At 53.6% G+C, this 15,772-nt stretch overlaps 1 protein-coding gene across 2 annotated transcripts in view; it reads right to left on the reverse strand.

Moving 5' to 3' along the window:
* The window catches only part of LOC134541430 (mitochondrial glycine transporter A-like), a 38,244-nt gene continuing 22,472 nt past the window's right edge, over nt 1-15,772 (reverse strand). For both annotated transcript variants that reach the window (XM_063384876.1, XM_063384875.1), the window contains exon 9: nt 1-1,834. In XM_063384876.1, coding sequence (XP_063240946.1) covers nt 1,808-1,834 — 27 coding nt within the window. In that variant the 3' untranslated portion in view covers nt 1-1,807. The remainder of the gene's footprint in view (nt 1,835-15,772) is intronic.

Here is a 15,772-nt window from a genome sequence, read left to right on the forward strand (position 1 = left end):
TAACCATAATATGAAATATTTATTGTAAAAGCAGAGTACAAAGCATAAACATGTCAAAAAAAGTAACATCCTTCATATCAAAATATCTGCACTAAATTTCAAATATTATAAACCCGGTAGTATTTGGTCCCTCTAGAGAAGCGAATATAAACATATTTACACAGAAATCTACCTCAGCTATAAGTGTACACCCTCTTCAACTAAACCTAATTTTTTGCAGTGAATAGTTCAACAAACTTGTTTACCTACATACGCAATAGAAAACTATTTTATAACTTGGAAAGTACAGTCAAACCTCTATCTATCGAACTCGCATGTATCGATTGTCCGTGTTTATCGTATACTTTCTACGGTCCCGGCAAAATTGCCATACAACTAAGGTTAAAAAAGTCCGCTTGTACCGATGTACGAATACAAACAGTAGATGGCTAACAATGGTGCCATATTTCCGTGAAATCGACTCGTCACGAAACGTTGCCACACTATCGACTAGTATTTATGTACGAAACTTTTTCACGTCGGCTAAAATGGTAAAGTAAAAAACAAAACATCTTATACCGTACATATATAAAATCACTTCAAGAATAAACATGTCCCTTATTATGACTGAGCATTGAGACGTCTCGTTTATAAGGTACAAAGAAACCAATATGGCGTCCGCTATGGCGTTGAAATTTTATTGATTCCTGTGCAGCATCATGAACGCATTTCTGTAGGCCGGTATTTCATTGTTCGGGCATGCTATCCTAATTTATGGCACATGCTAATTCCTGATTCTGATTGGTGTTTCCTTTACATGTGCGTGAATGTTGACTTAATAAAAAGTGCAAAAGTGAGGTTAACGTTTTAGAGTGATTAAAATGTCTCGGCATAGTAAACAGGTGAGAACACTTGATGAACAAATTAGGATTATTGAAGAAATTGAATTGTAGGTCTATTGTGCATAGGCTATGGTTTTTTTAAAGTGTAAATTGAATTAAGTAAAATGCTTTCATTTTAATTTTTTTTCAATTGATTAAACTTTAATGACAAGTAACTGATATATTTCTGACACTAATTTTGAGATTGAAATATTTTTTCACAATCTAAGAGTGAAATCCACATCTATTGAATGTCCGCATCTACTGAATTTTTTGTTGGTCCCCTGAAAAACGATATATAGAGGTTTGTCTGTACAATTGTTTGATCATCATTTAAGCTTTGACAACACATGGATAGGCTTTAACAGTCTTCAGTATAAGCAAAATATTTTCTGCTATTAATTTTAACTTTTTTTTTACATTAGAAATACAAATTCAAACAATCAGAGGAAGGCGTTAAGAAATATCCTGTTGACTACAAAATATAAATTCACTGTATTTAGTTCTAACAAATTACAATGCAAAATAATTATTAACCACAAACATTTATAATTTTTTTATCATTAATAATTAAACATATTACATTATTCTAAATACAAATTCCTTCGGATACGATTTCCAAACCATGCAGCGATAGATATATTTTTTTTAAAGCAAGTTATCTCGTCAAAAAAAAAAGCTAAACTTCTACGCTCTACCTAACGGTACGAATGAAGTGATCAGACAAAAAGCACCGTCACCACAGAACTTGGATTGCTACTCTCTAACATTGTGCCACTCTGTGGACGGCAGCCAATAGCTTCATCGCGCGTGCATTCTTCCCAGTTGTCGACCAATAACGGCCTCCGAGACCGGACTCCAGACAGCGACGAACGTGTTTTCGCAAACCCCCTTGGCTTCGGCAGTGCTGTCGGCGGGCGGCCTCAACTGCCGGCCGGCGGCGAGCGTCATTTCAGCCCCATGCTCCTTGTTAGCTGCGAACAAACAAGTAGTTATACGTAAAGTACTTGCACTTCAAACACGGCATACTACATACTACCTGAAGTTCCCGACATCACCCAGATTTCACTCTAGAGTACGACAGTTTAGTCAGCCACATATATATACAAGATTTTATGGTTTTATGTTTAGGTCAATTTCGTTCTTTAATCAGGAGTTTTCCAGTGTGACTGTTTTTATTTTTAGTACAGTGTGTTTATTCTAAAAAATTGTGTTATTTAACAAAAATAAAAATAAATACAATATTCCTTAATAATTTTGACTCGTACATGATGCACTTATACAATAAAATAATTTGTAATACGTACATCCTTAAAAAAACCATTCAAAAACAGATATAGACATTTTTTTTTGTGTTTGAAGGGTGCCATAATGAGGTGTGAAAAATCTGTAACCAATACCAGGTGTCAAATTAAATTACTTGAAAATTTTTTTCCAATCCATTTAGCTTGTACATTTTTGTACACACAAAAGTGTGTGCGCATGGACACACAATCAGAATTGCACACAAATGCACAGGTACCGTAGCACCCGCACTGGTGCCAGTGCAGGAATAGCACCCGCACAGGTGCCAGTGCAGGAATAGCACCCGCACAGGTGCCAGTGCAGGAATAGCACCCGCACAGGTGCCAGTGCAAGAATAGCACCCGCACAGGTGCCAGTGCAGGAATAGCACCCGCACAGGTGCCAGTGCAGGAATAGCACCCCCACTGGTGCCAGTGCAGGAATAGCACCCGCACAGGTGCACCCGCACTGGTGCCAGTGCAGGAAAAGCACCCGCACTGATGCCAGTGCAGGTATAGCACCCGCACTGGAGCCAGTACAGAAGGAGAACCCGCACAGCTGCCAGTGCAGGTATAGCACCCGCACTGGTGCCAGTGCAGGAATAGCACCCGCACTGCTGCCAGTGCAGGAATAGCACCCGCACTGGTGCCAGTGCGACTGCAGAAACGCAACCGCACTGGAGCCAGTGCAGGAAAAGCACCGGCACTGGAGCCAGTGCAGGAAAAGCACCCGCACTGGAGCCAGTGCAGGAAAAGCACCCGCAATGGAGCCAGTGCAGGAAAAGCACCCGCACTGGTGCTTGTGCAGGAATAGCACCCGCACTGGAGCCAGTACAGAAGGAGCACCCGCACAGCTGCCAGTGCAGGAATAGCACCCGCACTGGTGCCAGTGCGACTGCAGAAACGCAACCGCACTGGAGCCAGTGCAGGAAAAGAACCCGCACTGGAGCCAGTGCAGGAAAAGCACCCGCACTGGAGCCAGTGCAGGAAAAGCACCGGCACTGGAGCCAGTGCACTGGTGCCAGTGCGGGAATAGCACCCGCCCTGGTGCCAATGCACTGGTGCCAGTGCGGTGCCAGTGCGGGAATAGCACCCGCCCTGGTGCCAATGCACTGGTGCCAGTGTGGGAATAGCACCCGCCCTGGTGCCAATGCACTGGTGCCAGTGCGGGAAAAGCACCCGCACTGGTGCCAGTGCGGGAAAAGCACCCGCACTGGTGCCAGTGCGGGAAAAGCACCCGCACTGGAGCCAGTGCAGGAAAAGCACCGGCGCTGGTGCCAGTGCGGGAAAAGCACCGGCGCTGGTGCCAGTGCGGGAATAGCACACGCACTGGTACCAGTGCAGGAATAGCAACCGCACTGGTGCCAGTACGAGTGCAGGTAAATCACCCGCACTGGCACCAGTAAAGGAATATCACCCGCACTGGCGCCAGTGCAGGAAAAACAACCGCACTGGAGCCAGTGCAGGAAAAGCACCCGCACTGGAGCCAGTGCAGGAATAGCACCCGCACAGGCGCCAGATTAATAGCACCCGTACAGGCGCCAGTGCGGGAATATCACCCGCACTGGTGACATTGCGGGAAAAGCAACCGCACTGGTGCCAGTGCAGGAAAAGCACCCGCACTGGAGCCAGTGCAGGAAAAGCACCCGCACTGGAGCCAGTGCAGGAAAAGCACCCGCACTGGAGCCAGTGCAGGAAAAACAACCGCACTGGCGCCAGTGCAGGAAAAACAACCGCACTGGAGCCAGTGCAGGAAAAGCACCCGCACTGGAGCCAGTGCAGGAATATCACCCGCACTGGTGCCAGTGCAGGAATAGCACCCGCACTGGAGCCAGTGCAGTAATAGCACACGCACTGGTGCCAGTGCAGGAAAAGCACACGCACTGGTGCCAGTGCAGGAAAAGCACCCGCACTGGTGCCAGTGCAGGAATAGCACCCGCACTGGTGCCAGTGCAGGAATTGCACCCGCACTGGTGCCAGTGCAGGAATAGCACCCGCACTGGTGCCAGTGCAGGTATAGCACCCGCACTGGTGCCAGTGCAGGTATAGCAACCGCACTGGTGCCAGTGCAGGTATAGCACCCGCACTGGTGCCAGTGCAGGTATAGCACCCGCACTGGTGCCAGTGCGAGTGCAGGAATAGCACCCGCACTGGTGCCAGTGCGAGTGCAGGAATCGCACCCGCACTGGTGCCAGTGCGAGTGCAGGAAAAGCACCCGCACTGGAGCCAGTGCAGGAAAAGCACCCGCACTGGAGCCAGTGCAGGAAAAGCACCCGCACTGGAGCCAGTGCAGGAAAAGCGCCAGTGCAGGAAAAGCACCCGCACTGGAGCCAGTGAAGGAAATGCACCCGCACTGGTTGCAGTGCAGGAAAGGCACCCGCACTGGTGCCAGTGCAGGTATAGCACCCGCACTGGTGCCAGTGCGAGTGCAGGAATAGCACCCGCACTGGTGCCAGTGCGAGTGCAGGAATCGCACCCGCACTGGTGCCAGTGCGAGTGCAGGAAAAGCACCCGCACTGGAGCCAGTGCAGGAAAAGCACCCGCACTGGAGCCAGTGCAGGAAAAGCGCCAGTGCAGGAAAAGCACCCGCACTGGAGCCAGTGAAGGAAATGCACCCGCACTGGTGCCAGTGCAGGAAAGGCACCCGCACTGGAGCCAGTGCAGGAAAAGCACCCGCACAGCTGCCAGTGCAGGAATAGCACCCCCACTGGTGCCAGTGCAGGAATAGCACCCGCACAGGTGCACCCGCACTGGTGCCAGTGCAGGAAAAGCACCCGCACTGATGCCAGTGCAGGTATAGCACCCGCACTGGAGCCAGTACAGAAGGAGCACCCGCACAGCTGCCAGTGCAGGAATAGCACCCGCACTGGTGCCAGTGCGACTGCAGAAACGCAACCGCACTGGAGCCAGTGCAGGAAAAGCACCCGCACTGGAGCCAGTGCAGGAAAAGTCCCGCACTGGTGCTTGTGCAGGAATAGCACCCGCACTGGAGCCAGTACAGAAAGAGCACCCGCACAGCTGCCAGTGCAGGAATAGCACCCGCACTGGTGCCAGTGCGACTGCAGAAACGCAACCGCACTGGAGCCAGTGCAGGAAAAGAACCCGCACTGGAGCCAGTGCAGGAAAAGCACCAGCACTGGAGCCAGTACAGAAGGAGCACCCGCACAGGTGCCAGTGCAGGAATAGCACCCGCACAGGTGCCAGTGCAGGAATAGCACCCGCACAGGTGCCAGTGCAGGAATAGCACCCGCACAGGTGCCAGTGCAGGAATAGCACCCGCACAGGTGCCAGTGCAGGAATAGCACCCGCACAGGTGCCAGTGCAGGAATAGCACCCGCACAGGTGCCAGTGCAGGAATAGCACCCGCACTGGTGCCAGTGCAGGAATAGCACCCGCACAGGTGCCAGTGCAGGAATAGCACCCGCACAGGTGCCAGTGCAGGAATAGCACCCGCACAGGTGCCAGTGCAGGAATAGCACCCGCACAGGTGCCAGTGCAGGAATAGCACCCGCACAGGTGCCAGTGCAGGAATAGCACCCGCACTGGTGCCAGTGCAGGAATAGCACCCGCACAGGTGCCAGTGCAGGAATAGCACCCGCACAGGTGCCAGTGCAGGAATAGCACCCGCACAGGTGCCAGTGCAGGAATAGCACCCGCACAGGTGCCAGTGCAGGAATAGCACCCCCACTGGTGCCAGTGCAGGAATAGCACCCGCACAGATGCACCCGCACTGGTGCCAGTGCAGGAAAAGCACACGCACTAATGCCAGTGCAGGTATATCACCCGCACTGGAGCCAGTACAGAAGGAGCACCCGCACAGCTGCCAGTGCAGGAATAGCACCCGCACTGGTGCCAGTGCGACTGCAGAAACGCAACCGCACTGGAGCCAGTGCAGGAAAAGCACCCGCACTGGAGCCAGTGCAGGAAAAGTCCCGCACTGGTGCTTGTGCAGGAATAGCACCCGCACTGGAGCCAGTACAGAAAGAGCACCCGCACAGCTGCCAGTGCAGGAATAGCACCCGCACTGGTGCCAGTGCGACTGCAGAAACGCAACCGCACTGGAGCCAGTGCAGGAAAAGAACCCGCACTGGAGCCAGTGCAGGAAAAGCACCAGCACTGGAGCCAGTGCAGGAAAAGCACCAGCACTGGAGCCAGTGCACTGGAGCCAGTGCAGGAAAAGCACCCGCACTGGTGCCAGTGCGGGAACAGCACCCGCACTGGTGCCAGTGCGGGAACAGCACCCGCACTGGTGCCAGTGCGGGAACAGCACCCGCACTGGTGCCAGTGCGGGAACAGCACCCGCACTGGTGCCAGTGCGGGAAAAGCACCCGCACTAGAGCCAGTGCAGGAATAGCACCCGCCCTGGTGCCAATGCACTGGTGCCAGTGCGGGAATAGCACCCGCCCTGGTGCCAATGCACTGGTGCCAGTGCGGGAATAGCACCCGCCCTGGTGCCAATGCACTGGTGCCAGTGCGGGAAAAGCACCCGCACTGGTGCCAGTGCGGGAAAAGCACCGGCGCTGGTGCCAGTGCGGGAAAAGCACCGGCGCTGGTGCCAGTGCGGGAATAGCACACGCAATGGTACCAGTGCGGGAATAGCACACGCACTGGTACCATTGCAGGAATAGCACACGCACTGGTACCATTGCAGGAATAGCACACGCACTGGTACCAGTGCAGGTAAATCACCCGCACTGGCACCAGTAAAGGAATATCACCCGCACTGGAGCCAGTGCAGGAAAAGCACCCGCACTGGAGCCAGTGCAGGAATAGCACCCGCACTGGAGTCAGTGCAGGAATAGCACCCGTACAGGCGCCAGTGCAGGAATATCACCCGCACTGGTGCCAGTGCAGGAATAGCACCCGCACTGGTGCCAGTGCAGGAATAGCACCCGCACGGGTGCCAGTGCAGGAATAGCACCCGCACTGGTGCCAGTACGAGTGCAGAAATAGCACCCGCACTGGTGCCAGTACGAGTGCAGGAATAGCACCCGCACTGCTGCCAGTGCAGGAATAGCACCCGCACTGCTGCCAGTGCAGGAAAAACAACCGCACTGGAGCCAGTGCAGGAAAAACAACCGCACTGGAGCCAGTGCAGGAAAAGCACCCGCACTGGTGCCAGTGCAGTAATAGCACCCGCACTGGAGCCAGTGCAGTAATAGCACACGCACTGGTGCCAGTGCAGGAATAGCACCCGCACAGGTGCCAGTGCAGGAATAGCACCCGCACTGGTGCCAGTACGAGTGCAGATATAGCACCCGCACTGGTACCAGTGCGAGTGCAGGAATAGCACCCGCACTGGTGCCAGTGCGAGTGCAGGAAAAGCACCGCACTGGTGCGAGTGCAGGAAAAGCACCCGCACTGGAGCCAGTGCAGGAAAAGCACCCGCACTGGAGCAAGTGCAGTAAAAGCACCCGCACTAGAGCCAGTGCAGTAAAAACACCCGCACTGGAGCCAGTGCAGGAAATGCACCCGCACTGGTGCCAGTGCAGGAAAAGCACCCGCACTGGAGACAGTGCAGGAAAAGCACCCGCACTGGAGACAGTGCAGGAAAAGCACCCGCACTGGAGCCAGTGCAGGAAAAGCACCCGCACAGCTGCCAGTGCATGAATAGCACCCGCACAGCTGCCAGTGCAGGAATAGCACCCGCACTGGTGCCAGTGCGAGTGCAGGAATAGCACCTGCACTGGTGCCAGTGCGACTGCAGGAAAAGCACCCGCACTGGAGCCAGTGCAGGAAAAACACCCGCACTGGTGCCAGTGCAGGAAGAGCACGCGCAATAATGCACCCGCACTGGTGCCAGTGCAGGTATAGCACACGCACTGGTGCCAGTGCAGGAATAGCACCCGCACTGGAGCTTGTGCAGGAATAGCACCCGCACTGGTGCCAGTGCGACTGCAGAAACGCAACCGCACTGGAGCCAGTGCAGGAAAAGCACCGGCACTGGAGCCAGTGCAGGAAAAGCTCCCGCACTGGAGCCAGTGCAGGAAAAGCACCCGCACTGGTGCCAGTGCGGGAATAGAACCCGCACTGGTGCCAGTGCGGGAACAGCACCCGCACTGGTGCCAGTGCGGGAATAGCACCCGCACAGGTGCCAGTGCAGGAATAGCACCCGCACTGGAGCCAGTACAGAAAAGGAGCACCCGTTCAGGTGCCAGTGGGAATAGCACCCGCACTGGTGCCAGTGAAAGAATAGCACCCGCACTGGTGCCAGTGCGAGTGCAGGAATAGCACCCGCACTGGTGCCAGTGCGAGTGCAGGAATAGCACCCGCACTGGTGCCAGTGCGAGTGCAGGAATAGCACCCGCACTGGTGCCAGTGCGAGTGCAGGAATAGCACCCGCACTGGTGCCAGTGCGAGTGCAGGAATAGCACCCGCACTGGTGCCAGTGCGAGTGCAGGAATAGCACCCGCACTGGTGCCAGTGCGAGTGCAGGAATAGCACCCGCACTGGTGCCAGTGCGAGTGCAGGAATAGCACCCGCACTGGTGCCAGTGCGAGTGCAGGAAAAGCACCCGCACTGGTGCCAGTGCGAGTGCAGGAAAACACCCGCACTAGAGCCAGTGCAGGAAAAGCACCCGCACTAGAGCCAGTGCAGGAAAAGCACCCGCACTGGAGCCAGTGCAGAAAAAGCACCCGCACTGGAGCCAGTGCAGGAAAAACAACCGCACTGGAGCCAGTGCAGGAAAAGCACACGCACTGGTGCCAGTGCAGGAAAAGCACCCGCACTGGTGACAGTGCAGGAATAGCACCCGCACTGGTGCCAGTGCAGGAATAGCACCCGTACTGGTGCCAGTGCGAGTACAGTAAAAGCACCGCACTGGTGCCAGTGCAGGAAAAGCACCGCACTGGTGCCAGTGCAGGAAAAGCACATGCACTGGTGCCAGTGCAGGAAAAGCACCCGCACTGGTGCCAGTGCAGGAAAAGCACCCGCACTGGTGCCAGTGCAGGAAAAGCACCCGCACTGGTGCCAGTGCAGGAATAGCACCCGCACTGGTGCCAGTGCAGGAATAGCACCCGCACTGGTGCCAGTGCAGGAATAGCACCCGTACTGGTGCCAGTGCGAGTGCAGGAAAAAGCACCGCACTGGTGCCAGTGCAGGAAAAGCACCGCACTGGTGCCAGTGCGAGTGCAGGAAAAGCACCGCACTGGTGCCAGTGCGAGTGCAGGAATAGCACCCGCACTGGTGCCAGTACGAGTGCAGGAATAGCACCCGCACTGCTGCCAGTGCAGGAATAGCACACGCACTGGTACCAGTGCAGGAATTGCACCCGCACTGGTGCCAGTGCAGGAAAAGCACCCGCACTGGAGCCAGTGCAGGAAAAGCACCCGCACTGGAGCCAGTGCAGGAAAAGCACCCACACTGGAGCCAGTGAAGGAAAAGCATCCGCACTGGTGCCAGTGCAGGAATAGCACCCGCACTGGAGCCAGTACAGAAGGAGCACCCGCACAGCTGCCAGTGCATGAATAGCACCCGCACAGCTGCCAGTGCAGGAATAGCACCCGCACTGGTGCCAGTGCGAGTGCAGGAATAGCACCCGCACTGGAGCCAGTGCAGGAAAAGCACCGGCACTGGAGCCCGTGCGGCACTGGAGCAAGTGCAGGAAAAGCACCCGCACTGGAACCAGTGCAGGAAAAGCACCCGTACTGGTGCCAGTGCAGGAATAGCACCCGCACTGGTGCCAGTGCAGGAAGAGCACGCGCAATAATGCACCCGCACTGGTGCCAGTGCAGGAAGAGCACGCGCAATAATGCACCCGCACTGGTGCCAGTGCAGGAATAGCACCCGCACAGGTGCCAGTGCAGGAATAGCACCCGCACAGGTGCCAGTGCAGGAATAGCACCCGCACTGGTGCCAGTACGAGTGCAGAAATAGCACCCGCACTGGTACCAGTGCGAGTGCAGGAATAGCACCCGCACTGGTGCCAGTGCGAGTGCAGGAAAAGCACCGCACTGGTGCGAGTGCGAGTGCAGGAAAAGCACCCGCACTGGAGCCAGTGCAGGAAGAGCACGCGCAATAATGCACCCGCACTGGTGCCAGTGCAGGAATAGCACCCGCACAGGTGCCAGTGCAGGAATAGCACCCGCACTGGTGCCAGTACGAGTGCAGAAATAGCACCCGCACTGGTGCCAGTACGAGTGCAGGAATAGCACCCGCACTGCTGCCAGTGCAGGAATAGCACACGCACTGGTACCAGTGCAGGAATAGCACCCGCACTGGTGCCAGTGCAGGAAGAGCACGCGCAATAATGCACCCGCACTGGTGCCAGTGCAGGAATAGCACCCGCACAGGTGCCAGTGCAGGAATAGCACCCGCACTTGTGCCAGTACGAGTGCAGAAATAGCACCCGCACTGGTGCCAGTACGAGTGCAGGAATAGCACCCGCACTGCTGCCAGTGCAGGAATAGCACACGCACTGGTACCAGTGCAGGAATTGCACCCGCACTGGTGCCAGTGCAGGAATAACACCCGCACTGGTGCCAGTGCAGGAATAGCACCCGCACAGGTGCCAGTGCAGGAATAGCACCCGCACTGGTGCCAGTACGAGTGCAGAAATAGCACCCGCACTGGTGCCAGTGCGAGTGCAGGAATAGCACCCGCACTGGTGCCAGTGCGAGTGCAGGAAAAGCACCGCACTGGTGCGAGTGCGAGTGCAGGAAAAGCACCCGCACTGGAGCGAGTGCAGGAAAAGCACCCGCACTGGAGCCAGTGCAGGAAAAGCACCCGCACTGGAGCAAGTGCAGTAAAAGCACCCGCACTAGAGCCAATGCAGGAAAAGCACCCGCACTGGAGCCAGTGCAGGAAATGCACCCGCACTGGTGCCAGTGCAGGAAAAGCACCCGCACTGGAGACAGTGCAGGAAAAGCACCCGCACTGGAGCCAGTGCAGGAAAAGCACCCGCACAGCTGCCAGTGCATGAATAGCACCCGCACAGCTGCCAGTGCAGGAATAGCACCCGCACTGGTGCCAGTGCGAGTGTAGGAATAGCACCTGCACTGGTGCCAGTGCGACTGCAGGAAAAGCACCCGCACTGGAGCCAGTGCAGGAAAAACACCCGCACTGGTGCCAGTGCAGGAAGAGCACGCGCAATAATGCACCCGCACTGGTGATAGTGCAGGAATAGCACCCGCACTGGAGCTTGTGCAGGAATAGCACCCGCACTGGAGCCAGTACAGAAGGAGCACCCGCACAGCTGCCAGTGCAGGAATAGCACCCGCACTGGTGCCAGTGCGACTGCATAAACGCAACCGCACTGGAGCCAGTGCAGGAAAAGCACCGGCACTGGAGCCAGTGCAGGAAAAGCACCCGCACTGGAGCCAGTGCAGGAAAAGCACCCGCACTGGTGCCAGTGCGGGAATAGCACCCGCACTGGTGCCAGTGCTGGGAACAGCACCCGCACTGGTGCCAATGCGGGAATAGCACCCGCACAGGTGCCAGTGCAGGAATAGCACCCGCACTGGAGCCAGTACAGAAAAGGAGCACCCGTTCAGGTGCCAGTGGGAATAGCACCCGCACTGGTGCCAGTGAAAGAATAGCACCCGCACTGGTGCCAGTGCGAGTGCAGGAATAGCACCCGCACTGGTGCCAGTGCGAGTGCAGGAATAGCACCCGCACTGGTGCCAGTGCGGGTGCAGGAATAGCACCCGCACTGGTGCCAGTGCGAGTGCAGGAATAGCACCCGCACTGGTGCCAGTGCGAGTGCAGGAAAAGCACCCGCACTGGTGCCAGTGCGAGTGCAGGAAAACACCCGCACTGGAGCCAGTGCAGGAAAAGCACCCGCACTGGTGCCAGTGCGGGAATAGCACCCGCACTGGTGCCAGTGCGGGAAAAGCACCCGCACTGGTGCCAGTGCGGGAACAGCACTCACACTGGTGCCAGTGCGGGAACAGCACCCGCACTGGTGCCAGTGCGGTAATAGCACCCGCCCTGGTGCCAATGCACTGGTGCCAGTGCGGGAATAGCACACGCACTGGTGCTAGAACGAGTGCAGGTAAATCACCCGCACAGCTGCCAGTGCATGAATAGCACCCGCACAGCTGCCAGTGCATGAATAGCACCCGCACAGCTGCCAGTGCAGGAATAGCACCCGCACTGGTGCCAGTGCGAGTGCAGGAATAGCACCCGCACTGGTGCCAGTGCGAGTGCAGGAATAGCACCCGCACTGGAGCCAGTGCAGGAAAAGCACCGGCACTGGAGCCCGTGCGGCACTGGAGCAAGTGCAGGAAAAGCACCCGCACTGGAGCCAGTGCAGGAAAAGCACCCGTACTGGTGCCAGTGCAGGAATAGCACCCGCACTGGTGCCAGTGCAGGAAGAGCACACGCAATAATGCACCCGCACTGGTGCCAGTGCAGGAATAGCACCCGCACTGGAGCCAGTACAGAAGAAGCACCCGCACTGGAGCCAGTGCAGGAAAAGCACCCGCACTGGTGCTTGTGCAGGAATAGCACCCGCACTGGAGCCAGTACAGAAGGAGCACCCGCACAGCTGCCAGTGCAGGAATAGCACCCGCACTGGTGCCAGTGCGGGAATAGCACCCGCACTGGTGCCAGTGCGGGAATAGCACCCGCACTGGTGCCAGTGCGGGAATAGCACCCGCACTGGTGCCAGTGCGGGAATAGCACCCGCACTGGAGCCAGTGCAGGAATTCACCCGCACAGGTGCCAGTGCAGGAAAATCACTTGCACTGGTGCCAGTGCAGAAAAGGAGCACCCACACTGCTGCCAGTGCAGAAAAGGAGTACCCACACTGCTGCCAGTGCAGAAAAGGAGCACCCACACTGCTGCCAGTGCAGGAATAGCACCCGCACTGGTGCCAGTGCAGGAATAAAACCCACATTGGTGCCAGTGCAGGAATAGCACCTGCACAGGTGCCTGTGCAATAGCAACACATGCACCAGTGCTGTTGCCTCTCCTGTACTGGCACCAGTGTGGTTGCTACTGCACAGGCACCAGTGAGTTTGCTACAGCACAGGCACCAGTGTGGTTGCTAAAGCACAGTCACTTGTGTGGGTGTACCTGCACAGTCACTTGTGTGGTTGCACTTTCACAGGCACCAGTGCGGGTGCTACTGCACAGGCACCAGTGTGGTTGCTACTGCACAGGCACCAGTGTGGTTGCTACAGCACAGTCACCAGTTTGGTTGCTACAGCACAGTCACCAGTGTGGTTGCACTTTCACAGGCACCAGTGTGGTTGCTACAGCACAGGCACCAGTGTGGTTGCTACTGCACAGGCACCAGTGTGGTTGCTACTGCACAGGCACCAGTGTGGTTGCTACTGCACAGGCACCAGTGTGGTTGCTACTGCACAGGCACCAGTGCGGTTATTACTGCACAGGCACCAGTGCGGTTGCTACAGCACAGGCACCAGTGTGGTTGCTACAGCACAGGCACCAGTGTGGTTGCTACAGCACAGGCACCAGTGCGGTTATTACTGCACAGGCACCAGTGCGGTTGCTACAGCACAGGCACCAGTGTGGTTGCTACAGCACAGGCACCAGTGTGGTTGCTACTGCACAGGCACCAGTGTGGTTGCTACTGCACAGGCACCAGTGCGGTTGCTACTGCACAGGCACCAGTGCGGTTGCTACTGCACAGGCACCAGTGTGGTTGCTACAGCACAGGCACCAGTGCGGGTGCTACTGCACAGGCACCAGTGTGGTTGCTACTGCACAGGCACCAGTGTGGTTGCTACAGCACAGGCACCAGTGTGGTTGCTACAGCACAGGCACCAGTGTGGTTGCTACTGCACAGGCACCAGTGTGGTTGCTACTGCACAGGCACCAGTGCGGGTTCTACTGCACAGGCACCAGTGTGGTTGCTACTGCACAGGCACCAGTGTGGTTGCTACTGCACAGGCACCAGTGTGGTTGCTACAGCACAGGCACCAGTGTGGGTGCTACTGCACAGGCAATAGTGTGAGTGCAGCACACACAGATATTAAAATGGTATATTCCTTACACCTTGTAATTTTTATAGCTATGTCCTACTTACAGACTTTGTATCGAATAGTTTAAAATTAAATGTAAGAGTTTGATTTAAATATTTGCTTGTTAACCATATTGTGAATTTTTCTAGGTTCATCGATCTCTGCGTCCAAGAGAGAAGAGTCCTGATGGACTCCTAACTGAAACATTTGATTGATTTCAACTACCAATATAGGAACGAGCAGGAGAAGTAACTTAAGATTGTAATTTTAAATCTATTTCCTAAAGTTTTCCTCAGAATGCAAATCAGTCAATATTATATGCACCATAAATCCATGCAGCTAAGGTGACAAGTCTTAAAACTGGTAGAAGATTTATAATGCAATAATGAAAAAAAAAAAAGTTAAACATTAAATAGTGAATTAGTGCTAGCGCAGTTACGGAGATCTCACAGCAAATTGGAAATGTAACTACGAAGGAATTCAAGCAGCCAATGTTACCAAGACATGCTATAAATCGATGCTGTTTTCCATTTCCTCAAACAACCATCAACCAAGCTCAATCCTTCCGCGCCAGATTTCAGCACGATGCTACTGTGTCATCGTCCCTAACGGCCATTCCACAATGAAGAGACCTATCATTTTTACATAGCCAATGAAAAATGTGGAAAGATTAAGAGTTATACTTATACTCTTGACAACGAACATAAACACCAATTCAAGGTCGGTAAGCTATAGCCTGCAGAGTTCTATTAAAAGTAGAGTACTAAGTCACTAAGCTTTTAATTAATTATATATATAAAACAAACATTAGTATTAAAGAGCTGTTACATGCTCATTTGATAGATACACACAATTAGAAAAAGACAGAAAGCTCATTACTACTGCTTTTAATTGTAATGCCAGTGCAAAAAAAAATTGTACGGCAAGTTCTTTCTGCCCTCCATTACGCAACTAAATAATAATTTATTTCCTTTGTTTTTTACACTTTGTTAACCATACTCACTTAATTAACCAAGAAATTTAGCACTCACGAAAGCAAGCTTGTATGTGAGTGCATCTAGTCACTTCAAATTACATATGGTATTTTGATGATTGTAAACATTTGTAAATGTAAAATAACTGAGAAATAAACATACAAAAAATATAACCTAAGAAACCTTACTTTAGTTTTACAAAGATTAAAGTTAAAACAAGCGCTTTATTAAAATTCAATATAACGTATAAATGATAACATTGTTATATGAACCGATAGTTGCTCAGACAACACGTAGCTCAAGGTTTTCTTTAATCTAGCGATGGGCTGATCAACCGCTTGAATTCCATCAAATCTTTAGTATTCATTATTTGATATTTCAAGGAAATGAAAATGAATCCAAAGAAAAATATCTGAGGAAGGCATACTCAGTAATGCAAACAACACTAGCACCTGTGTAGTTGACAAAAAGAATACATTGTAATCTCATTATAATCTGGCCCACCAGCTACAGTGCTTTCAAATTGTTTGTTCAGAAATTCGGCAAATCATTTGTGACAAAAGAGCATTAAATTTATTAATAATATCCTGAACACGTTAATAGGATTTTTATTTTTTCCAAATAAAAATTTAATCGTACAGCTGTTCAAAACATAAATTCCTGCAATTATTTCTAATTGTTGATCTATGTTTAATGGAGGAGGATAACGTTTATAATTCCCACTGTAC

The sequence above is a fragment of the Bacillus rossius genome, chromosome 18 (assembly GCF_032445375.1).
Source record: "Bacillus rossius redtenbacheri isolate Brsri chromosome 18, Brsri_v3, whole genome shotgun sequence".
NCBI classification, from domain to species: domain Eukaryota; kingdom Metazoa; phylum Arthropoda; class Insecta; order Phasmatodea; family Bacillidae; genus Bacillus; species Bacillus rossius.